This window comes from Lissotriton vulgaris, chromosome 4_1 (assembly GCF_964263255.1).
Source record: "Lissotriton vulgaris chromosome 4_1, aLisVul1.2, whole genome shotgun sequence".
Taxonomy (NCBI): domain Eukaryota; kingdom Metazoa; phylum Chordata; class Amphibia; order Caudata; family Salamandridae; genus Lissotriton; species Lissotriton vulgaris.
In genome coordinates, this window is record NC_141691.1 from 2,008,437,725 (window position 1) to 2,008,463,463 (window position 25,739).

General features: G+C 44.1%; 1 protein-coding gene across 24 annotated transcripts in view; it reads right to left on the minus strand.

The window, feature by feature from the left end:
- The window catches only part of SCRIB (scribble planar cell polarity protein), a 668,035-nt gene that overhangs the window by 222,275 nt on the left and 420,021 nt on the right, over positions 1-25,739 (minus strand). For all 24 annotated transcript variants that reach the window (XM_086966382.1, XM_086966383.1, XM_086966358.1 and 21 more), the window contains 2 exons: positions 9,395-9,475; positions 4,214-4,489 (listed from right to left, as the gene is read on the minus strand). In XM_086966382.1, coding sequence (XP_086822508.1) covers positions 4,214-4,489; positions 9,395-9,475 — 357 coding nt within the window. The remainder of the gene's footprint in view (positions 1-4,213; positions 4,490-9,394; positions 9,476-25,739) is intronic.

The following is a 25,739-nucleotide window of genomic DNA, read 5'->3' on the forward strand; positions in this document are numbered from 1 at the left end:
GTTCCCAATCCTAGCTACAACCAGTGCCTCTCTGAAACAGTAACTAGCCATTCATCAGGGCATCATACACTACATCAGAGAGAATGCTTACTTAAGACAGGATCTTGTTTCTAGATGATCCCCTCAAGAATGTGAGCCGGCCTATATATTGGAAGAGCTTTAGGAGAGCTGCCACAAGAGGGGAGAGGAGCTGGTTCCTCTCCAATGGAATAAAAAGAAAAATCAGCTGTTTAGCCCAGGAGACATGAATACCTTGCAGCTCAGTTAACCAGAATTTCCCCTAGAAGAGACTATGAAATCAGCGGTTCAAGAGCAATCAAAATGTATTCTTAGACTGAGTGAGGAGTGCTTGCATCATCCTCTCCCTGCCTGGTGCCTGTATCGACCCATATCCAGCCTAGAGACAGGCTTTTTATTTTGCTCATCACCTCTCATCTCAGTTGTAACTAGTCACCATAATTCTGGCACCAAAGGAATGGTCATTTGAGGCCTAATTGCTCAAATGACAAATGCTTAAAGTCATGATGGCCCCAGACTTTAAAGTGCTAGTTACTTACCTTCGGTAACGATGTATCTGGTAGAGACGATTCTACCCGCAGATTCCGTCACGCAGAATTATCCCCAAGCGTGACACTGGATCCGGAAACTTTTTGCTACAGCATCCCGGCGCGCACGGGGCGAAATCAAGCGACTCCGCCCAGGCGTAGTCCGCGCACGTGATGTCAGTGAGGTCACATAAGCCCCACCCCGGGGCGCCTACGTCCGTTTTCTTCGGAGAACTTTTCTGCACCACAACGCGGAGCCACCAGATAAAAAACTGTGGGCGCGTGGGAACAGTGTGCGAAAGAGTATACAAAAAGGGGGGAGACCCCATAAGAAACAGCGCAACACCGCAGTGTACAAGGGCAGGGAGAGAAAGAAGAACAGAGCAGAGCCCTGACCAGCTACCCTGCCAATACATAGACAGCCACCCCCCTCTCTTCCTTTGGAGACAGAGAACCTGCGTAAAAAGTCATGACACATGTAGCAGGCCTACAACCCACACCCCGAAACAAGGAAAGGGAGACAGTCCCAACAGGCAGGAACAACCAACCTCCAAACCACCAAGCATAGAGGGCAACCACCCCCCAAGAAACAGGGGTAAGGACAACCAAATGACCCCAACTGGGAAGAGGCAGAGGGGCCAGGACCCTTAGCAGTAAGAGGAAGGGAGGGAGGGAGGGTAGAAATTTGAGGCAAACCTCCCCAACCTGGAGCAGCCAGAGCAGCGGGGTATAGGAGCACCAGAACCCCAACTTTCCAGAATCAAAGAGGAGGAAAGAGCAGCAACCAGACGGAGTCCCTGTCAAGAGCAAAAGAAGGTACTCACGGAGGACATAGACCCCCACCGGGAGGCGAGTACCAAAGACCAGCCATGGGGTCCTCGCAGAAAGGGGAGGAAGGGTGAGCCGTGAAGGAATCTGCGGCTAGAATCGTCTCTACCAGATACATTGTTACCGAAGGTAAGTAACACGCACATCTGATAGAGACTACTAGCCGCAGATTCCTTCACGTAGAATAGATACCCTAGCAATACCCATGGGAAAGGAGGGTCTGTGAAAGGACCTCACCAGTCTGGAGAGGACAGGGGCCCACAAGGGACCAGACCTGTAGACCAGGGAAGTAAACTCGTCCCTACCAGGCAAGAGGACACCCACAAGTCAAACACTAGCAACCCCAAGAGGGAAAAGGAAATAACTGACGTAGGCGCCGGGTGTGAGAAAGTGGCTCTATACACACAGGACCAAAGGAAGGAACAGCGTGTATAGAGTCCCCAATCCCCAGAGGTATAACAGAGGTTAAAATCAGGTTTGACCTTACTCTCCAAAGTGGTAGCTTGGTGGAGCAAGAAGGCAGAATCAGAGGACAGTGTAAAGCATTTGTTGTACACACTCAGTCAGCAAAAGGTTTCACACACTCAAGAACTGAACTTTAGGCCAATTGTTTTTAAATCAAAAGATATAGTTGTTTTATTTTTAAAACCAACAGGTATCAAAATATACTTTTCTCAATACGAGTACTCTCAGGTCATTACTTTACAAAGAGGCAGTACACTTTGTAAACACAATAGGTACAATGGTTGCAGTACGCAACCAAATTCTTAACACAATTTCACATTGAGCTCAATTGAGCTCAATAACTTATTCTACATAAATGCAGGTGATTACTTTATAGATCACTCCAGGACTGGATCCTAGATTCTGTTCCGGGGTCTAAGCTGAAAACAGTTTAGTAGAAACGTTTTGGTTATTGCAATGATTTTTAAAGAATAAAAAGGTATTTTAAAAGTTCACACTAGCAATGTTATCCTATGGCAGGAAATTCAAGTCACAGGTAAAGTAGGTTCTCGTTACTTTTGTAATCCAGTACTCGACTGGTGAAGTTAAGATTCTGGACATAGACTCAGGGGTCCCCCAGGGTCAGGTAGGTACAGTTGGTACACCCTCAGCAGCACAGGGGCAGCCGGGTGAAGAGGTAGTTAGGCCCAATGTTATCCAACGAGAGGCCGGGGGCCTTCGGTTGGTGGCTGCTGGGAGCTGGGCTCCTGGTCACTTGCTCAGGGCAAATGGGGAAGTAGTATAGGACAAAGGTTGCACTGCCAGAGGCACTCGGGCGGCTGGGTGCAGGGTGCTTTTGAGCCGTCTAGCGCTCAATGTTATTCAATGGTAATCTTGAAAAGGGAACAAAGGCTGCAGGCTCGGGGACGGAGGATCTTCTGGAGCGACCAACACTTTGAGGGGTAAGTTGGGGAGAGTGCACTTGCAAGAGTCCAGAAGACCCCTACCAGAAGGAATGTAGAGCCCCACCCTTTCAGAGAAAGCAAAGTATTATTCCGGTGAGATTCCAATGTTGTAATGGGTGGAAGGAGGTAGGTACCAGGTCACCCATCTCAATGATTACAGGCGATAGAGACCCTCCATGACCTTTACCTCAGTCGTGCTCAGCTGCTATATTATATTTAGGGTTAGCTTATAGCAACGTCACAGACAATCAAACCACAAACTGACAAAGTGTTAGGAATTTTGTGTTGTAAAAGCAGTACTACTCTCCCAAAAAAGCTTGATTAAGGATACAAAAATGCTTCGGATAAGCCCCCTTAAAGAAGGTACAATATGAACTTAAAGATGATCTTCCTGGTTATAGGCATTCCCATGCGCTTCTTCTGAAATACTATTGTTTGTTCTATGCGTGTTGTTTTTTCTCAATTTGCTATTTGCATCTATTGCCTGGTATCAGCATGCATTTTATATGGACTTAGCCAGTTGGCTCATTTTACTGCTCACTTACCTTACCTACATGGTTTGCCTATTTTGTATACCTTGTGATTTAATTAATTGTGCATAATTTTAAAATATACCACATGTTGTTTCCAAACCCCTTCTATTGTTTTGATTTGTTCACTTTGTACCAGCCAGCTCATTCTGAGAGTAGATGTCTCTGAAATGGCCAATGTCCTACCTGATTTTACTCACATTTTGTCCTCCTTTTCTCTTTAAAGCCCAAAAATGGGAAATGAGTTACAACCTCTCCATACTTCTGTTAAAATGTCTAAGAGCCATCACCTTAGTTTAGCACTACTACCTTACGTTTGGGTTCCTTGTGTTTTTTCTTTGTATGCATCTGTGTTCCTAATATTTTTCTTGATTTTTTAGCATTTGTTCGACTTATTCACAAAATTGGATACATGCTCTCTACAAGCTCTCTATAAATATATTGCCCAGATAAATAATCCGCCATCGGCCACAGTGCTCTGCTGAAATCTTTTAATCTTGTTTTTTAGGTTTGAGGGAAGAGATCTACCTCTTTAGTTACAGTGGTCACTGCCTTCAGGCTGCCATCTTGTTGTCCTATTGTTTGCTGAATACATGACTCTGCAATGATCCCCAACTCCCCCGTCACTCACCTCTGCTTGTACATTTTAATGACATGATGACCAGTTACGCAATGTGACTGTGCCATTACCATCATTCAAAATAAAGTACTCCTCTTAAATATGTGAAGAATCACCTAAGTATTGCAAGAAGGATTTTAAAACAAGCATGTATGCTAGAGAAGAGACGTCCCCAACCCCCCCAAAAAAGGCCTGGTGTGACCGGGCTCAATTTATATGCAACATTATTTAATTATTCTTAAGTGGATTTCAAAGAATTGGGACAAAAAAATAAACTCGTACCTCCATTGGATATTCATCCTCCATGCCTCGTGCCCGGTTATTTCTTTCAAATGGATCCACCTCCTGCCCTTCAGCTTCGTCACCAGGATTCACTTGACTTGGTGGTGGCGGGGAATGTGGCCTCATCCGCTGCAGTGCTGGTGAGGCTCCAGCATTTGCTTCTTCACCCGACTTTACTACCTCTCGCTCCACCAGCAGGGTGATGGTGGGTGAGGAACCGGTAAGCAGCGCTACTGCCTGATCGTGCCTGGCTTCTGTCATGTCTACCCCATTGATCTAAAACAACCCGTAAACCCAAAGTGTCAGCATCTGGAAGAACAGCCATTTGGAGTCGAAATCCACAATAGTTCCCAATCTTGAACACACTCATCCCAGCCACGCACCTCAGACTCAGGCTTGTCTAACATGTCTTTCAATAAGAGTACATACAATTAAAAGCTATGGAGGACATGTTTTTAAGGTGCAGAGTTAGCTTAACAAATTGAGATGACCATGATTGCAGGTCATCTTTGCAACGAGATCAAGACTAGAAAGATGCAAGATCGAGACAGGTGTAGGGTTAGCATGTCAGTGAGGGGGCATATAAAGCAAAAGTCAAAGCATAAGGGAGTAGGGGTAAACATAGGAGCCAAGGATGGGGCTCAGGAAGATCCACAGAAAGCACTGTATTGTGCTTACAAGATTACTCAACTCCAGCGTCGAGATGTTCCTCAAATAGAGAACCAGTATATGAAAGAGATGGATTGTACTAGATCCAAAAGACAAGGGTGAAGGCTCTGTGAAAGCCTTTTGGTTGAATCAAATCTATATTTTACGCAAGGAACCAGTCTAAAATCTTCAACAGCAATGACAACTGTTCCTACGTGCAGTAGAAGGGCTGTCTTCTTGTTCTTACCCTGAACCCATTCTTGAAAAAGTAGGTTGTGTTTTATTGCTTTTTTAAGGGCCCAACACTTGTTTTATAAGGACCTTAAATTTCCGACTTATCAGCCTGGGTTTCCATTATTAGGCGGCAAGACGTCACAAGCCACCACCGTTTTTCAGGGAGCTTTAAGAATTTTGTAAAAACAACAGTTCAGGATAGGGCCCTTTGCTTTGAGGCTTGCAGTCACGCCCTGCCTGCAGGACTGAATGCCTCCTTGGTTAAAAGGAGCTCTTAGTAGAGTCCTACTCCCTCTTAATTAAGCAGGGCACAAACATGTTGCATGATCATTTTCTTCCCTTGAATTACACAATCTACAGCAAGCCTTTCAGTGATCTGGTTGTATGGTACCCCATGTGTCTGGCCTGGGGGAAGGCCAAAGCGTTGTCTCACAAAATGAACTTTTAGGTGGCTGGACCCAGCCGACCTCCAGGTAAAACTGGGGCTTAAGGATTTTATACTTGTTTAAGATCATCCAACTGTGAGATCTGAAAGATATGGACTGACTATAAGCACCAAGACTTTTTTCATCAACGCATGAATCCTTTTTTTAAGGGAATTTTCCCATGTTGGCCTAACACTCAGGTCATCAATGGCCAGGTCTAGGTACCGACAAGCGGGGGCATCTTAGTTTTTGTAGTTCCTGCCAGAGCGCTTGGCACAGCTGGTTTGATGGGGGTGGGCTTTATTCAGTTCCATGCTTTTATGTAGGCCCCTTAACTTGCTATTAATTGGTTTAGTAAGCTGAAATCCAGCCTCATCTGGGCCAGTGAGACATTTGGAGGAAGATGATTAAGCATTCTGAATATTTTGGAGGTGATTAGGTTTAGGGTTAAGGCATCTCTCACTCTGAGGCCTCTGCTGTCATAAGAGATGCTCGGTATAACTTTTGCTGTTATCTTGAAGATAACAATCCAGTACTCTTTGTAAGGTATGAACGGCAAGGAGCAGAGTGTCACCTTTCCTCAGCAGGTCCATCCTATGCTGATGGAAGGTGCCTCTATCATCAAACAGAACTCCTAGATATCTATAAGCTTTTACCAGCTCCAGTTGCAGAAACCATTTAAAGGTATGGGTTCATATGATGAGGTGCTTAGTTACAAATTTATGCTGCAACTAGTGCAAGGCAGTGCCTCAATGAGACAGAGGCTACATGACATGGTACGATCGCCTATCAAAGACCGTGCAAGTGCTCAATGAACAGAGTTTGGTTTGAAGTAGACTATCCCCATATAGAAGGTTATTTTGATGGGATCATAGTGGGGAGTACCACTAAAGAAAACTATACAGTTCTCTTCGATAGCGTTTTATGATTATCTTCATTTTTGATTAGATGTGATGACATGTTTTATTGGCATCACAGGAATAACTTGTGTAGCGCAATGCACCATTAGATATACAAATGAGAGTCTGTCCACGAACGTAGGTGGATAGACTTGGAAGAAGGTGCAAAGAATAGTTAGAGGGGATACACAGACCAGAAGGATTAAACTGAAATGTTGCATCAAGAAAACACCACAACCACCAATACTTCTACATCAGCTTCCCCAGTTCCATGCCCAGGCAGAACTATCCCTTGGTTATTCATATGCACAGTAGAGGAAACCTAATATTAAGATGGGGCAATGAATCGCTCTTTGACTGCATTGGATGACTTGTTTACCCTTCCACCAATGCTCTTGCAATCTGGTGAGTGATAAGAGGAAGAATTTGCTTACAACCCCAGACATGTGTGGATCTTCTGAAGAAGCGGTTACACATTTTATAAGTTTGGAATTGTCAAATAGCCACAGTAGGTGTCCATCATGTTGGTGTTGCTGGGTGTGTCAAGAAATAGATTTCATAGAGGGTACGTCTTGTTCATAGTCCAACACCAAACTGGTGGACGAGTGACAAAGGTTGGTGACAGACAAGAAGGAAAAGGTAAGGAAAATACCCTGATGTACTCTTCTTTTCTCAATGTCCTTCTCGAACCAGAGGGCCATCCATGACATTATTTATTTCCACAGTTCCAATGACAAAACAAATGAGTGCACTTTCAAAGTGATTGTTAGACACCTATGATGTCTCAGGAATGTCAGATGAGAGGATGTGCTCTCAAAGCTTTAACAAACACCAAAACCTGGAGATTTGGAATGATGACACAAGCTCAAATGTGCATTGGTCAGATGAGAAAATAGACTAGAGGGAGATGTTTGAAGCTAGCATGCAGCACACAGGTTTAGGACTGTATAAGACACAACTGCAATTCCAGGCATTGCTGTATTATAGCATTGCCACATTTTTGTTAAAGTCAAGGGATTGTAGCTGTTTTTGTTGGTTACTGATAAGGGGTAAACAAAAGAACAATTTCAACCTCTGACTATGCCCCCTGCTATGGTTATCTATTTTGCTGATATAAGGACATCCCTTCAACAAAATCCTTGGAACATCGAAAAGTAGATAACTCCAACTTCACACAATCCTCAAATAATGCCATGCCCCAAGACTACCAACCACACAGCAATATCCACTAACATAACACATTCACAAACACTGCAGCAACTCCTGCTGCAGAGCAACATTTGGTACAAATGCCAAAGTGTAACTTCGCTGCAGTCACTGCAATGGAACTCACTGCACCAGAGGTATTGAAAAGCATCATCGTGTTAAGTTTGATTACGAAGGATCACCATAAAATCATTGAGGACTTAGACAAGTGGTGATGGTTTTCTCAGGTATGTGTAAACGTAAAAGGAGCAGCGCTACTAGTAACCTACTTTTCTCATCCTCGTGTTGTGCATGGGTGGCCTGCATGTACAGACAAAGACATTCGTTCAGAAACCAACCCAGAAGAGGAGGAAGCAGACAAAAGCGAAGGGGTTAGTAAAGGAAGAAAGGTCAAATGAGCAGGACCAAAGGCTGAAGGGTAAGACCAGATCACATTTTCACCATCACCAAAGACTCCTCGCGTGCCACCTTCCAAAAACAACAAGTAGCGCTTAAAGGAAGTGCTAAGAAGGTCCATTATAGCTCTTCATTCTCAGCGGCCCAAGTTAGGATGCTTGTGTAACCTAATAATGAAGGGAAGGGTGCAGAGCTGTTTGTACTATGAAACATTAGGATGTCTTGCTTTAATTAAAAATAAAAAAGGACTGGATATCCAGAACAGGAGGTACAGTAATGAGAGGAGAGACAGCATGTTGGTTATGTGCTCATGCCATAGATGTAAAATGCATAGGATGGCAAGACCTATTGAGATATCTTATGTATTTCATTACCAACATATCATGTAGTTCAAGACTCAAAAATAAACCAAAAAGCAGCCTACAAGAGGCAGGTGAACTCCGATACTCCCGTTCAATAATTTCTATATGTGATACGCTATGGTCAGTCTAGCATACACATGTGTAATCTTACAACAAGGAGTCCCATTTAGGTAACTACTCAGAATAAGGTCACAGACCAAGCCTGACACTTGCTCTTGGGCAGCAACACTGCTTAAGTGGATAAAGGTCTAAAGCTGGCTAAAGTGCAGTCCTGTGGTAAAGGACAGACAGAAAGCCAGCACCGACAAGGCAGTATCCGCTCTTACCAATGGGAGTTGTTACGGTAACACATGCTGTTACCATGACAGCAAATTTAGAATAACCAGCACTCCACCAGCAGCTGCCAGGTGAGCCCAACTCACTTAGGGCATGCAAAGTGAAGATAACATTCCAAGAGACAAGGGAAGCAAAGAGGGGAAAGCGGGTGTGGGGCGTCGGAGAGTGGGGCAAAGAGGTGCAATATATTTCAGTACAGAAGGAAAAGGATGGTCTATAACATGGCAAATGAATGACTGTTGAGAATACACCACGGCAAAAACGCACAGGAAAACTCATTCCAGTTTGTCCAAAGTGCACAGAAAGAGGAAGAACTAGTATAAAACAAAGTAGGTTTAAGTAATAAAAAGCCAGCCTCAGCCAGGAGGAAGAAAGATACAAACACAACAGGCACAAACAGAGCAAGCACTCACAAAAGCTATATTCCTTATATCAAACGCAAAAGGATATTTGACATAAACTAGGGTTGCTGCCTCAGAAACGATACCGGATATTGCAGCTGCAACTCCAAGAGTACAAACATGCAGCCATGCAAGCACAACACGTAATGTAGCCACTTCAATCCTCATGTTGTATAGATGTGATGAGCGTGTTCGGTGACTGGAAATCTGAGAAAGGGAGAGCGAGTGTGAAATGTCAGCAACTCTGAAAGAAGCATGCAGCTGGAATACTCACCGACATAACTCGGTCCCCCACGTTGAGAGCACCATCTCTATGAGCAGCTCCGCCCTCTGCTATCCGCGAAATGAAAATTGCCTGTAAACAAGAGAGAGAAAACTTGGTCAAATTCAGAGAACTGAGTTGCACACAAGTACTGCAAAGCTTAAGCAGGGACAAGAGCTGCATAATGATATGGCCAAAAATTAAGAGGCAAGGAAAAGGTAGCAGAAACTGTTGGGCAAACATGGTGAGTTGGTCGCCATGTTACAAATTCCTACACATACGAAGTGACCTGTGCTGCGCAGAACAGTTATTAAGAATCATGTCATTCGAGCTTTACTGCTGAATAGGGTTTCAGACCGTGGTGGAAGACCATGACCACCGCTGAACCTTTGTCACTGCTGCCTCAAAAGAGCACCAGCACTTTTTGACAGAGGCTAAAGAAACCAATTATGCACAATACAGAACACATATGTGCGTCTACCAATAAACAAAATCGCTTCTTCCAAGACCAATGACAGTGTGCAACACTTAACCGGCAAACAAAAAAGTGCCTTATCAGAACCTATGATGTACCTCAGTAGCCCAAGATATAATCACTTTACAGAAAACAATTGAAAGGTGAAGCTGTAAGAGCCATCTCTCATGGTCTTAAACTCAAGATAGAGTTTGCAGTGTGAGAAAGTGGCTCTATATATACTGGACCAGAATAAGGAAGAGTGTGTATAGAGTCCACGAACCCCAGAGGTATAACAGAGGTTAAAGCCAGGTGTGGCCTTACTCTTCAAAGTGGTAGCTTGGTCGAGCAGTAAGGCAGTACCAGAGGACAGTGTAAAGCATCAGTGTTACACACTCAGTCAGCAAAAGGTTTCACACACAAGAACTGAACCAATTGTTTTTATATCCAAAGACATAGTGGTTTTATTTTTTGAACCAGCAGGTATCAAAATATACTTTTCTCGATATGAGTACTCATGTAATTACTTTGCAATAGAGGCAATAAACTTTGGGAACACAATAGATACAATGGTTGCAGTAGGCAACACAATTCTAATTACAATTTAACATTGAGCTCAATGGGTTTTTCTACATAAATGCAGCTGATTACTTTATAGATTACTTTTGTAACTTCAGGACTGGATCCTAGTTTCAGTCCTGGGGTCTAAGCGGAAAACAGTTTGGTAAAAACGTTTTAGTTATTGCAATGATTTTTAAAGAATATAAAGATATTTTAAAAGTTGACACTTAAAAACTTTTCAGTGAAAAACCAGCAATGTTATCCAATGGAAGGAAATTCAAAGCACAGGTAAAGTAAGTTCTCGTTACTTGTGTAATCCAGTAAAGGACTCCTAGGTTCAGCACGGGGGTTTCTACCTAAGACAAGTAAGTAATTACTTTTTAGTAGTTGGTACGGTTTTTAAGGAATATTCGTACTTTTCAAAAGTAGACACTTAAAAGAAATTTCATAGAAAAACAGTCAATGGTTTCCTATGGACGAAATTTAGATTACTAGTAACCCCGGTTGCGATTACTTTTGCGGTTCGGTACTGGGCTACAAGGTACAGGACTGACTTCTCTCCTGATCACAGGTGAGAAATTCGAAATTCGTTAATCGGCTGATTTTAGATGAATATTTTGTAGTTTCAAAACTTCATACTTAGAAGAAATTTGGAGTCCAACCAGTCAATATGGCAGGAAAGTGAGTCATCGGTTTTCAGGTGAGTACTCGACTGGTGAAGTTGAGGTTCCGGGCATAGATTCAGGGGTCCCCCAGGGTCAGGTAGGTACAGTTGGTACACCCTCAGTGGCACAGGGGCGGCCGGGTGCAGAGGTAGTTAGGCCCAATGTTATCCAATGAGAGGTAGTGGAGGGGGCCTTCCGTTAGTGGCTGCTGGCTAGCAGGCCACACGGCTGTGGGAGCAGGGCTCCTGGTCACTTGCTCAGGGCAAATGGGAAAGTAGGATAGGACAAAGGTTGCACTCCCAGGGGCACTCGGCGGCTGGTTGCAGAGTGCTTTTGAGCCGTCGGGCGCTCAATGTTATTCAAGGGAGATCTTGAAAAGGGAACAAAGGCTGCAGGCTCTGGGACGGTGGATCTTCTGGAGCGACCAACAATTCGAGGGATAAGTTGGGATCTTGGAGGATAGGTAGACACCCAGGAGTTGGGCACAGGGGGCCGTGGGACGCGGGTGCAGGGGTGTCTTTTGAGGTTGGGAATTCTTACCCCCTGCTGGTCGCGGTCGGAGGGGTCCTTTGTCCTGAGGCTGCAGGCGTCGTCTGGGTCGTCGAGGAGGGTCCTTCGGCACTGGATTCCAGATCAGAATCGCCGGGGGAACGTCCTCGGGGTCTTGATTCACTCCGGAACAGGCCAGGCTTGGCGGTTGCAGAGTGTGCAGGGTTTGCGGTTCCGGGCTGATGCCAGGGCTTGTTACTTGCTTTGAGCAGTACCACTGCTTGTGGGAGACCCAGGTAGTCAGAGTCACAAGGCAGTTAGGTCCTCTGGTGTTTTTGAGGTTGCTGACCACTGGAGACGCCAGGGTTTAGAAGGAGCAGGTTCGAGGGTCGACAGGCTGGTGGGGCTGGGGCCAAGTCAGTTGGTGTCTTCCTCTTTTTAGCAGCTGCACAGCAGGTCTTCGTGTTCCTTGTTCATCTTTCTTGTTTCGGAATCTGGATCTGTGGAAAAAGGTTCAGGGTGCCCCTAAATACTAAATTTAGGGGCGCTACAGGTAGGGCAAGGGCAGGGACCAATGGGTCCCTGTCCTGGGGTGGGTACACCACCTAGCCTGCTCCTCTCCTGTGGGAGGGGGGCAGAAGCCTAGCTGTGATTGGGCAGGGCTCCCCATCTTCAAGATGGCCGGAGCCCAGGGTCGTGCTTCACCTAGTATTCCCCAACTGAGGGGTGGGGTTGGCACAGGCTGGCACACCCCCCTTCCTGACGTAGCTTTTCCTGCCAGTCTTCCTGTCAGAGTGGGGGTCTGGACTGGTGGGGGCCAGTTGCTGGGTACATCAAATGGTCTGGAGAAGCTCACAGAGGCAGCAGGACTTTGAAGCTACCCCTGCTCATCCTGGGGGAGGAGACCTAACACCTCTCCCAGGATGTGCATTGTTGCAGGCCCAGGAGAGCGGGGGGGCTCTCCACCCAGGGGTTCAGCAACATGTCTGCTGTGTGGCAGCCTAGGCAGCCTCTCAGTCCAGATGTGGATTGTGGTTAGGTTTCAGGGGGCATCTCTAAAATGCCCTCTGTGGTGCATTTTTTATTAAATCCCACACTGGCATCAGTGTGGATTTAATGTGCTGAGAAGTTTGATACCAAACTTGTCAGTCTTCATTGTAGCCATTATGATGTTGTGGAGTTCGTAATGTCGACCTCCCAGCACCATATACTCTTAATGGCATCACTGCACTTACAGTGCCCAGGAATGGCCCTGGGTATTGTAGGGGTACAGGGCTCATGCACCTGTGCAAACACCACTGGCATAGGGGCACCCAGCTAGAGGGGTGACTGATGTATGCCAGGGCAGTGGGTTTGTGGGCATGGCACAATGGGATGTGTGCCATGTCGACTCTTTGGTTAGTTATGTACCTAGGCACTTGGCCTGCAAAGGCAGTGTGTGGGTGCCAGGGTACAGTGCCCCTATGGGTGGCACAATAAGTGCTGCAGCCCTTAGTGGTCTTCTCTGGTCACCAATCCCTGGGTACCTAGGGTACCATTTACTAGGGGCTGACAGGTGGCCAGAGATGCCAATCAGGTTTTAGTCTTAACACAGTTTTAGGGAAGGAACACAGGCCCTGGGTACCTGATTAGTAGGGACCCAGGGCACACCAAGGACAAAGTGCATCAGGTATCAGGCAAACAGTGGGGGGGGGGGGTACTGCAACTGAAACTCACTTTCTTATACACATTGATTGAACTTGAATGCAACCAACATCCCCTTCTCATTCATTATTAAACATCTGTCAAAATATTTTTCTCATCCATCAAGCCTTCACTAGCGAAATCAAGTCACCCATAACACTGTAAAGCAAACAGCGCTAATTTGCAGTCAATGGACTCTCATCATGAAAATGTACAACACATTTCAAGCCGTTGAACCAGTGTTAATAATGTCGGTTTTCAGTTTATATTTAAGCTTTTTATTTATTTTACAGACAGTTTAGAGACAGGTGGGAAAAACACAACCATGGTTGAAAAATAATGCTTCAACAGTGGTAAAAGAACTAAAGGAAGACAGAACAAGTGGTGAAACAACATCCATAGTAGAAGGGCAAAGGTGACCTATTGAAGATAAGAAGTATAGAGTGGAAAAACAAGAGAGGAAAGATAAGACCCAATGAGTGGTAGGTGGCTTAACATAGGTGAAGTTAGCATTGAGGGTGGAAGAGGCTAGGGGTCAGTGCTAGAACCAATCAAACGTAAAGCAAAAAGTGCACAAAAAGAACAATGAGTGGAAGAGCAAGAGGGTCTGCAAAAAAAAAAAAAGAAGCGGGCCATATTACAAAGAGGCCATGTCAACAGACTACAAGTGAGGAAAGATGGGCACAACGAAGACCAAAAGCATGAGAAAAGAAAGGTAGAAACAAGAGGTAAAAAAAAGCAGATGAAAGCAAAAAATACCAGCAGAAGACAAAGAAAGAGGACTAACAAGAATGAAACAGTGAGAGAACAAAGGCAGAAACAAAAAAAGGAAGAACAAGGGGCTCTGGCGAGACCTAAAGAGGGCTATAGAAAAAGATATACTAGAGGAAGCAGCACGGTCTGACCTAAGGGGTAGTAAAAGAACTAATGAGTGGTAGAAGAACACGGCAACAAGAAGAGAACGAAACGAATGGTGCAGCGTAAACAAGAACTAACGAGTTGAGAGGAGGACAGAGTAAGAGCCAAACATTAAAGTGCCAAAGGACCACAACATGAAACCGGGTGAAAAATAAATCAAACAAAGCAAGAGGACTAAAACAGGAACCACGAGTGGTTAAAAACAAGAGAATTACGACAAAAATCAAGGTTTGCTTGAGACAGAGCTTCCTGAACAGGATCCACACTATGGGAGAGCAAGAGGGTCACAACAAGTACTAAAAGATGTAACAGGGATTGAGAAATCCTGGGAGTCTTCGTTCTACTACTTTTCAGTTCTTTGGGACACACTGGACTGCTTCCCGAGACATGGATTCTCACGGTTGTTGTAGACGTCTTCCTCTGCTACCCTTCCAGTCCGACTGTATACTGCCTATTTTGTTTCTTTCTCTGACCCTCTCGCTGTGCCCTTCTGGCTCTTACGCATTTGCCACTCTGCCATTCTTCACATCTTGATGTGGCCCTCTCGCTCTGCCAAGCAGGAGATGCCAGGTGGCCCAGTAAATGGCTGCATTTTCCTACAGATATTTGCTCAGAAAAGTAAAATAAGGTGGCACACAACTGGGCTTTCTTCAGTTTTAAGGGTTAAATTCCCAAAAAACAATTATTAAATGTGAAATATTTAGAACATGGATGCTCTCCAGAATGAAAACACGCTTACTGAGAAAGAGAATCTATGCAACGTGGTCAGCTTGCGGAGCTCTATGTTGCATTCAAAAGATGCTCAAAATAAGTCTGTTTTACCGATTGAGCCACGCAAGGTCTGAATGAGCAAATTAGTGACCGTTGAAGCTTATAAACTTTATTTATGAAATAATGCTGGGAAATTGGCTGCTGGTTTTGTTTCAAGACCTGCTGTATTTACAGCCTCTAAAATTGGATCCGCCCAAACAGCTCTGCTTTGTAGACAGAAGAGTCGCTCTAAAGTTTAAGGCTGGTGCCTTCCAGGTTTTTGGGGCCTACGGGATAGCTCTGCTGTGCAAAGCTTAAAAATTTAACAGAGGTGTTGGGTGAAGTGTTAGATGGCCTAGAAACTAAATCCTCTGCAGGATCGCTCTGCTGCATTAGGCTGAAAGCTCAAAGGTTTGATTCATCGAGCCAAACATCTGATGTGTAAGATTGCCCTAAAGGGCTTGTAACCCAATGATTAATGCTGTGGGGTAAGGTGGATTACCCGAGACGTAGCTCTGCTGTGTGGGTTGGTGCTGGTTTAGTTTCCGTGTCTCGGGCAGCGTGGTCAAATAAGGTGCATGTAACCCAGCAGACCACTCTGCTGCACAGGCCTGCAAGGTTAGTGTACACGAGTAACTGCTATGAAGGAAACCTGCTGCACAGGACCAGTTCCTTTAACGCCTGTGTAACTATAAGGTGACCTCTGCTGTGTGATGCTGAAGACTAAGGTCTGTAAAGCCTGCGGCGTCGCTCTGCTGCTAAGGCTGGTACCTATTTGCCAGGGGTTCCCCAATATTGGGCCTACCTACAGTTAAGGCGTTGCTTCAATGACATACTTGGACCGGGCCAGTTTGCGCACCCAGAATTACCAGGGTTCTGCTATCATATGCTGCAGACCTCCAGTGATTGTTCTTTTCAACTCCTCGGCCAAGATCGCCACCTTGTACCTCCTCTGACCTAGACGATACCACATCCCACTGAAGGATGTAGATGGCTACAACATTAAATGTTTCTTACCCCTGCCACATCCGTTGATCCTCTCTCTCCCTTCCACCTCTGTCCCAGCATGGTTTATTTATTGGTCCTTTCTTTACATTGTTAATTGTTCTCTAATTGCTATGGTGCTCCTGGACTGTCACTGTGACGTACCATGTGTTACTTACCGTGCCACATATTATTTGCTGGCACTGTGTCTATTGCCACTGCAATACCAGGTGTTATGTTTCCATGCCAATAAACACAGATAGAAAAAAAATACAATAAGCGAAAGTCATGCATAGTGCATGCCCAACGGGAAGCAACATGTTGAGTACCACGTTCAAGGACTCGTCATTGGGTGGAAAACCAACATTTTGTGTCGCCATCGCTAACTCGTGACAAAGATCCACTCTTCTTACAACACACGCTACACCTGCACAGGGATATGTGAATACTCCATGTTTTGTGGAAACAGAGCGGGTTTATTTTTAACAGAGACGGTCAGTACATCACTCACTGAGGCATAGGTAGAAAACCCTGTAGTGAAGGACAACACATCAGCATAGCAGGGATTTGAATGCGTCCCTTGACTCTGAATGATGGCAATTACACTCCTGGTGGAACCATTCCCCAATGTGAGACCAAGAACTCCAGGCACGCAAGAACGTGAAAATCCAGGAAGTCAATAAACACAGCGGCATCCAGAAGTGTGCAAAAACGGGGCCATGCAGGACTTCCGTCCTTCCATGGCAAGGCTGGGAGCAACCTAGAGCGATAACACTGCTGCATAGGGTAGCTTCAGCTGAGGGACAGTTTGGTGCAGCTTATACGTTAACCTATGTGTAACTTGGCAGATAGCTCCTCCATGTAGACTGGCTGGATTACTTTGCTATGTTAGGCAGATAGCTCTATGGGATGTGGGAGACACCAGCTTTGTGAGGTTAGTCATATGATGTGCTTTGTATCACGCATCTGTGGTTGTGTAACTATTAAAAGAAGCATTTACCTCACTGTAGACTCCAGAAAGAATAGTTTGTCGTGCTATTTATGTTTATGTTGCCTCTCTGCTCTTTAAATTCTTATTTTTATGGCCTTTTACAAGTTTTGCCTCCAATGAACTCAACAATGTTCAAGTCCCCTAGAGGTGCTTCACATTAATATAATGGTTTGTTAACACAAGAATGCTCTGCAGCTATCGGGGTACATAAAAAATGTGCCATAATCCTCAGCGAAAGTGGATACTGACCCCTAATACCTAGCTGTAAACTGCCTTGATGGCAGTGACCATAGCTCAGTACAGGTCTGTTTACCTGAACTCCTGCTGGAGGGATTGATTATCAGTGCTCCCCTATAAAGATCTGTCCAACCCTCTCGGGTCTTTATTCCACTCATGTGTGGGACAGATATGCGTAACTTGTCTGCGCTTAGTGTGCATTTAACTGCATGTAGTTTGTCCATAGGATCAACCACAGAGAGGCATGCTGTACCAGATGCAGGGCATCCTTTGACAAATCTTGAGATGACGCCCTGCAAGTTCCTTTGCTTCAGGGCCAACCCTTATTATTAGAAAAAAGTGACTTTGAAAAAAATCAGAACATTGGTTGGCTCCAGGATCTTGTCTGCATGTCCAAAACGGGACACGTCCTGGCTCGAAACCACAGAAAAGCATTTCCTTAGTTGTGGCGCTGCAATGTCTTCCAGCATAATCAATAATGAACATGCCTTGTCTAATGCCACCCTATACCTGTAAGGTACCAGTATGTTCCTTTCCCAGTCCTACGTGACCTAGAAGTGTCCCACATTTAAATCCCCAGCATATGGCTCCCTTAGCCAAGCCAACCATCCTGGTTTTGTAATGGTATGAATAATCTTTCTAACCCTTAGGGTTCCCGAGATAGAGCAGCATAAATTCACAAAAGGCTCATAACCTTAAATGTTTACTTACCACATGAAACTGGTAGGGATGCTGGGGTTGTGGTAGTCCCATGGCGGAACCAGCCACCAGTATTGTTTGACCAGAACCGTACGTTTACAAGATCTGGACTGTTAAAAGTCTGACAGTCCACTCTACGGAGGTCTGTGCAGTCACTAGTGAAATACCACAATGACCACACTAAAAGAATATTTTGCCTTAAAATTTCTGCAAGTAGACTGTGAACTTTGCAAAGACTGTAGACCCAAACACATTACACCAGTTACCAGTCCATCAACGCACTGCAACCCTCCACAAGATATTTTGTGGGACTCAATGCCTAGCTAGATGGTGGGTTTTAAAGTGCTGGTCATTTTTTGACTGTTTTGCCTGAAACTCAGCAGAAAGGTCTCAACGACACGTAGTTACAACATATTGGGCGTTCATGTGGAAGAATAAAATACTCATTAAACCAAAGGCACAGCTCTGTTGTCTAAATCCAAACCAAGAAATCTGCAAACATCAAATGCTCTCTGGATCTAACCCCTGTATATGAATGAAATGGCCTCGTTAAAGAGCCAGGAAAGAAAGTCATCTCCAACATGCTTTGCTCAAGTAACTTGCAACTATATTCACAAAATAATAAAACCTACAAATTCAAGTGCAACAATCCCAGAAGAGGTCAGACAGGTAGATGTAGCCCAAGACAGAAAGTGTAAAATTGGATGCAATACCAGATAAGTGATCTAGTACCAGACAGAGATCAAGCAGGCAGACATTAGATAAACAGAGGTAATGTCAGGTAACATAACCGAGACAGAAGTTAGACAGCCAGGTGTACTCTCAAAGATCAAACAGGTGTGATTTAGCGCTTCATACTGCACTTCTGACTCTTCCAAGCGATGTACATAATAGATGTTAGAAATGGGAGCCTCTAGTTGGCAGAGGTAGGTACCTTTGTCCAAATAGGGACCCTTCCTTCTAGTCAGACTAAGGGGGATACACACTGTAGATAACCCTTGCTCACCCCCTGGGTAGCTTGGCACGAGTAGACACACTTATCCCAAAGGCAATGTGTAAAATATTTGTACTCAAAACACACAGTAATACAGTGATAACACCACAAATGGACACCAAACCAGTTTAGTAAATATAAAGTATCTTTATCTAAATTCAACAAGACCAAAATGACAAAAATCCAACATACATATAAAAAGAATAAACTTTCAAAAGGTTTCAAACAACTTGGCCCATAGAAAACTACAGATGTGATTTCTCTCAAAGTACCTGTACTTGCGACAAAATTCAGAAGGCCAAACAGCTGCAGAGATGGGAAGCGTCAAGAAACAAAGTTGCATCAGTTCCTGAGACCATGGGGAGGTGATGCAACAGTTCTGCTGCACACAGGAGTAGTGATGCGTTTATTCAGACAGGATTCTGGTCCGCGGGTGATGCATCGGGAAAACTTGCCGCCCAGGTACAATGCGTGGAAATCCAGGATGCGTCTGCGATCGATGCGGTGACGTCTAATGGCACTGCGTCGGTTTCTTCAGCCATGATCCGTTGATGTGCCGGATCTTGCAGCAGCGACAGCCGCTGCGTCGGTTTTGGCAGCGTCACAGTGATGTGTAGATTCAACCCGCACAGCAGTCCTGCGTCGGAAAAACAGCTGCAAGAAGAGCGATGCTTCGATTTCTTCGGTTTGCTGGGTTTCTTCCAGCTCCCAGCAGCAAGAACAACCTCCAGAGGCCTAGAACTGGAACAGGCACCTCCAGGCAGGTCAGAACTCTCCAGCAGAATTCAGGGGAGCTGAGGGTGAATTCTTTGTGTCCCTGAGACTTCAGAACAGGAGACCAGCACACACAGGCCCCCTTGGAGATCTTCTTCAAGCAGGATCACAGCAAAGTTCCAGTCTTTGTCCTTTCCTTGGCATATACCCCAACTGCAGGCCAATCCCACCCAGCACACAGCAAAGGGGCAGTACTCCTCCTCCTCACAGCTCTTCAGCTCTTCTCCTTGGCAAAGGTTTCTCTTGAGACCAAGGTTCCTCTTGAGACCAGAAGTGATCTAAATCTCTGGGGTTTTAGGTCTAATACTTATAACCCCAAAATGTCTTTGTTTTCTTTGTGCAAGTGTCTAAAGCAGTGCACCATTGGTAGTTAATTTGGTATACACCCTTCGAGTGGTTAGCAGTAGTGCACCTCGTGTCTAGGACTCAGGTCCTAGAGTCTTTCTTCTACTTTCTAAAAGTGGCATTTTCAAATACTTAAAAAACATCTTTACTACAAGATGTCTTATTAAATTCTGAGTTCAGAGAGCCTAAACTTTATTTATCCATCTTGTCCCAATGGGAAGTTATACTTGTAAGATGTTACAAAGCATTTCCGATTCTATTCTATGGGGCAAGATCGCCTTTCAATAGTGATGAACGAAATTGGCATTATTTCACAATCAGGACATGCCATACACATAAATGTCCTACCTTTCACACACTGCACCCTGCCCTGGGGGGGTACCTTAAGCCTTCTATAGGGGTGCCTGACATGTAAGGAAAGGGAAGTTTAGGCCCTGGCAAGTGGGTGCATTTTCTTGACAGATTTTAACAAATAAAATAGGGATGATTTACTGAGAGTGAGGTTTAGTAACCCCTCGAAACATGATCACAGATACCTTGGATTCATAACAGGTAATTGGTACATATCTCTAGTCAATAGATATTGGGGATGAGTGGTACGCCAAAGTAGCGGATTCTACTCATTTTTTAAAATAATTTGAGTGGTCTGTATGGTTCGTTGTTGAAGTATAGGTGATTATAGATACCTGATACTATTGGGCAGGTCTCATTAGCCTGTCCGCTTGTATATTTAAAGGAAAAATTATTTTAAGTGTAGTGAATGAATGGCATATTGGGTATATCACCAGGAAATATACACTGATTTAATGTACACCTATCAATGGCGGTTTTTTTTTTTTACACATAATAGTTATTTCTATGTCTGTTTGATTATGTAAAGATTTTAAATCCGTTATGGGAGATATCGCCTTTGTCCTGAAGAAGGTGGTGTTTAAGCAGTAATACCCACCGAAAAGCGTCAACGCCTTTTTTGTATGGACATACTGTAGACTGTACATGTCATTTGTTGTTTTTGTTACAAATAATTGAAAAAACACAAATGCCTAAATATTGAATTCTGTCTGATGTATTGTCTAGATGATTAGAAAATGTTTTTCTTGCAGGTTCTCAGTACTGTAATATTTTGGTTTTTAGATTGTGTTTATTATTTTTGCTCAATAGAGCTTTTACCTTTTTAATATGTTTCACTAATCTATATATATATAAAAACGAAAGTAGGTCTGTTTGCCCTTTATGCATTACTACACCATTCATCCGATCGCCATGAAACTTTGGGAAGTTGTTGAGTACACTCCCGCTAAGGTTTTTGTTTTCTAAATTAATTTTTTTTTTGAAATGTTGAGTACACTCCCACGAAGGTTTCTGGCAAAAAAAAAAATAATATCGACCCCCCAGCCCTATAATTTTTCCAAAATTGAACGTTTACAGTTTACAGTGCGACTCGCTTTTGCAATGACCATCAACAAAGCACAAAGACAATCGCTGCAAGTGTGTGGACTAGATTTGGAGAATCCGTGCTTCTCACATGGACAACTGTATGTGGCCAGCTCACGCGTCGGAAAACCTTCTGATTTGTGTACGCACCAGACAGAAAAACTAAAAATACTGTATATCCACAAGCACTCAAATAAATAAACAGAATTAAAACAACACTTTAAAATGTTTTCCATATTAAAATGAATAAGTTTCAATAAAAATGACAATGCAAATTGAATGTGATCAGAACAAGTTTTCTTAAATTTCCTTTCTTCTGAGATCGCAGCAAAGCGCGACGTGTAAGCTAGTATGGAATAAAATATTTGTATATTTTCTACACTTGGCCTTTGACAGTGGTGGTGTTATATTCTGGTGATACGATTTAATGTATGAATGGAGAAGTGATTGATGTAACACGTTATCCAAAGAGGAATTTTTCTGACTGAAGTGGGTGCACTTGCAAGGAAGACATGGCAGTGTAAAACTGAGCAGACACTGCAGTAGCAGGTCTGAGATATCTTTTCAGGGCTACTCGTGTGGGTGGCACACTCAGTGCTGCAGGCCCACTAGTAGCATTTGATTTAAAGGCCCTGGCACACTTCAGTGCACTTTACTGGGGACTTATCAGTAAATCAAATATGCCAATTATGGAGAACCAATTTTAACAATTTACACAAAGCACTTGCACTTTGACACCGATTTGCAGGGGCAAAGTGCCCAAAGCATCTAAGGCAGCAAAAACGAAATCCAGTACAGCATCATAAATATAGAAGGTAGAGGCAAAAAATCAGGGGAAATCACGCTAAAGATATCAAGTCTAACAATAGTTGTCACAATTACTCAGATTTATGGCACTCAATCTATCGACCTACGAAGGCTGAAACTCTTAGTCTGACTTGCTGTTATTTTACTTGCGAAAAACCACCACTGGGTCTGGGCTCCTAACAGCACAGCTTAGCCACAAGCTACTAATAAACAAAAAGAGGTGCCAGTATTGCTATTCAATTGGACAAAACATTTCTCAAAACATCTGAACTAAACAACATGCTTTGTACTCGTATCTATGTTTTGATTTCAATCGCTGTATTTGACTCAATTTTTAGTTCTCGAATTTGGTTTCTTAGTTCACCAAATTTGCATTTTTAAGACCTTATGTACACAACAATTACATTGACCATAACAACAATTTACAGGACATTATATACATTTCCAAAACTCATTCAGGCATACACCTCATGCAACCACAGACAACATATAATTATAAATATACACTGGAATTCAGGACACATTCAGCCACGCCTGCACATTGTCTGCTTTCATTCCAAGCAGCAAGGTGCAGGCGGAGAGGGCGCTTTTCAGATTACAGGAGGGCCATAACAGAGGCCAAAGTTAAAGAGGATCAAACTTTTGTTAGAGTATCCTGGCTGGGAGGTACTGGGAGCCGCACACCTAAATGATTATTATTTTTAGAGTTTTATATAGCGCGAACTAGACCCGAGAAATCCGGTATCAGAGCGCTTTACATGAGCACAAGTTTCGTTACTGAAGGACACATTCATTTTTGTTAGGCACAGGGAGATTACGTGATTTGCCCAGAATCACAGGATGTTTTAGCGTCATTGCCATGGCATGTCTTGACTTTGTTTAGTCCCTGTATATAAGAGAGACCTGTGCACTGTAAGAATGTCAGAAATGTTGGTCTGTCCCCGTATTTACACACATAATTTAAATACGCTATTTTGTTTAATTTGTTTTATAGCGCTACTCATCCCAATGCAGGGTCACAGCACGCTTTACATCACAAGTGCACATTAAACATTGACAATAAATCATATGTGCGCAAATCAATGTGTAGGATGTGTTACATATGATAGTGAGGGTTACAAGGTGTAGGAGCCATGTCCTCCATAGTTCACTGTGATACATTAGAAGGATGACAATTCATGAACTGCGAGTAACAAAAGAATCTGTTAAATGCAGTAACCCACTTACCCATTTACATAAAATAAAAATCTGTCATCTGCGTGTAACACAATGTGCTTTGCAGGAAACATTTTAACCCTCTATGCTACTTTGATTCAAACCTCAATGATATGCCCAGACATGGGTCTCATGCTCACTGTGACACTGGATTCAAGTTAGCTTCGCTGATGAAGGGTGAAACCTGAAACTGGTCGCAGAATGCTTGTTTCCAATCCAGGGAGGACCTGGCTTGGTAGTTCGGGCTGGACTTTTTCAATGAGGAACAGGGTCAAGACTGATTTGCATAATGCTGGCTGCAAACAGGAGTGGCTGGTGAGCAAAAGAACGATGGATTCTAGGGGTGAATGTTTGCATTGTTCAGTATTCAGTCTATCAATTGTTTTTTGCTCAAACCAATGACTAGGCAAACACAGATCTCTCCAGCAAACACGTTATCCTCCAGAGCTATCTTGCCATCATTATTATTCACTGAGATTTACTAGGCACACAAAGATCTCTGCAGCATGTGCCTTAACCCCACAAGATATTTTAAAAGGCAGATTTTGCAACCAAGTAAGCCAAGCAGATTTGCTGCCACCTTTCTCCTTGTTATCAATTTATTTGTAGCAGAGTTTTTTTAAATGTATAAAATAAGGCCCAGATTTCGCATCAGGTTGTCACTTTTTTGGCACAACCCAGACGCAAAGTCACCTTTACTAAATATTGTAATGCGCTCAAGATAAAAAGCTCAATGTGTGAGGGCTTAAGATCTTATGTCACTTCCTGGGAGGTCATGGATATAGATGCCACATGCAATGTCACGCACAGTGATGTCACTTGCATACTGCGTGGATAAGGTAGCAAAGGCCCAAGGATTTCTAGGCTTTAGACAACACTTAAATAAGTATGGTTAGTTGGTGGATGGAGACACACTCGAAGCTCTGGACCTCTTGGGCTTCAGGTTTGGGGAAACAGATTCGAGAAGTTGTAAGTGTGATCTCCACATAAGATTGGTTTTGTTTGCCAGGATTAATATCCGTTTCTTTCAGCTCGTAATATGAGGGCCAGAGACAATTCTGTTTGCAGCAAGGTTTCTTTATTTTTAAGGACCTGACGCAGGGATCGCCATGCCGGGAAGATCGTAGGAACGGAGGCATTAGCCTGGAAAGAAATGTTTTTATTGAAGAACTTTATTTTTATATGGACAATGTACAAATCATAAAACAGGAACCTTGGATGTGACTTAACCTATTTAGCCTTGAAAAAGCCCCGGCGCAAATCGCCAAGAGGGGGCGAAACACGTGTCGGCTGTCCTTGTTGTTTGATTAAAAATAAAGAAACCTTGCTGCAAACAGAATTGTCTCTGGCCCTCATATTACGAGCTGAAAGAAACGGATATTAATCCTGGCAAACAAAACCAATCTTATGTGGAGATCACACTTACAACTTCTCGAATCACTTGCATACTGCCTAACTTGGTCAGTCCCCCAATTCTTTTTTTAGGACGCGTGCCCTGCTGTTGTAGCTTCAAACTGAAATCAGGCAGGCAGATGTTTTCCAAGGCAGCCATGAAACGGCTGGATTTATTCCCAGATAGAAATCGGGCAATAACAGACGGGCAAGTGTAAATCAGAAGATATTTAAACCAGGATAATATAATTCGAGTCATATCAATATGTTGGCAGAAATGAGACGAACAAATAGTACTTCACTTAGATAAACAATCTCAGAGATTAGAACAGGACTGCAATGTTCAGAGCTCAGACTAGTAAATATAATTCCAGACAGGCGAATGAAACTAAGCAGAAAGAGGGAGCCTCAATCCTAGCTTGGAGACTTAAATACAAAAATAATCAGGTAACTAACCATAAGAAAGCATGCATGGGGCGCCGAGCTATTCTCACTCAAACCTGCCTTGGTGCGCGAGGCCCAAACGCACCATGCGGTAAAATACCCTGAAAGGTATGAAGAAAGTGCCGGGCGTCAGAAACCGAGGGGTTGCGGCTGCCGAGAGCTGGAAGTGTGTGGGCACTGGGCGAAGGACAGCACTTGTGCACATCAGGCTTACGGAGATCGTAGAGGGAGAGAGATCAAGTCCGTCCCTCCAACTCCTGCGGCACCGAGGGGGGACACTTCGGAGCTCTCGGACGGGCGCAACACTCGCACCTCGGCCGTGGCCAGGGCGAGTAACACTCTTACAACCCATGCCGGGTCCGGGGGCGGGCGACCCGAGAGCAGGAGGGGGCCAGATGCAGAAGAGGGGGTCACAGCCACAGCCACCCAAGCGGCATAAGGACGGGATAAGATGGCAGACACCCCGAGCCCTCCACACGCGGCAGCGTACCTGTACGTCGCAGAGCCAGGCTGCCAGGCGC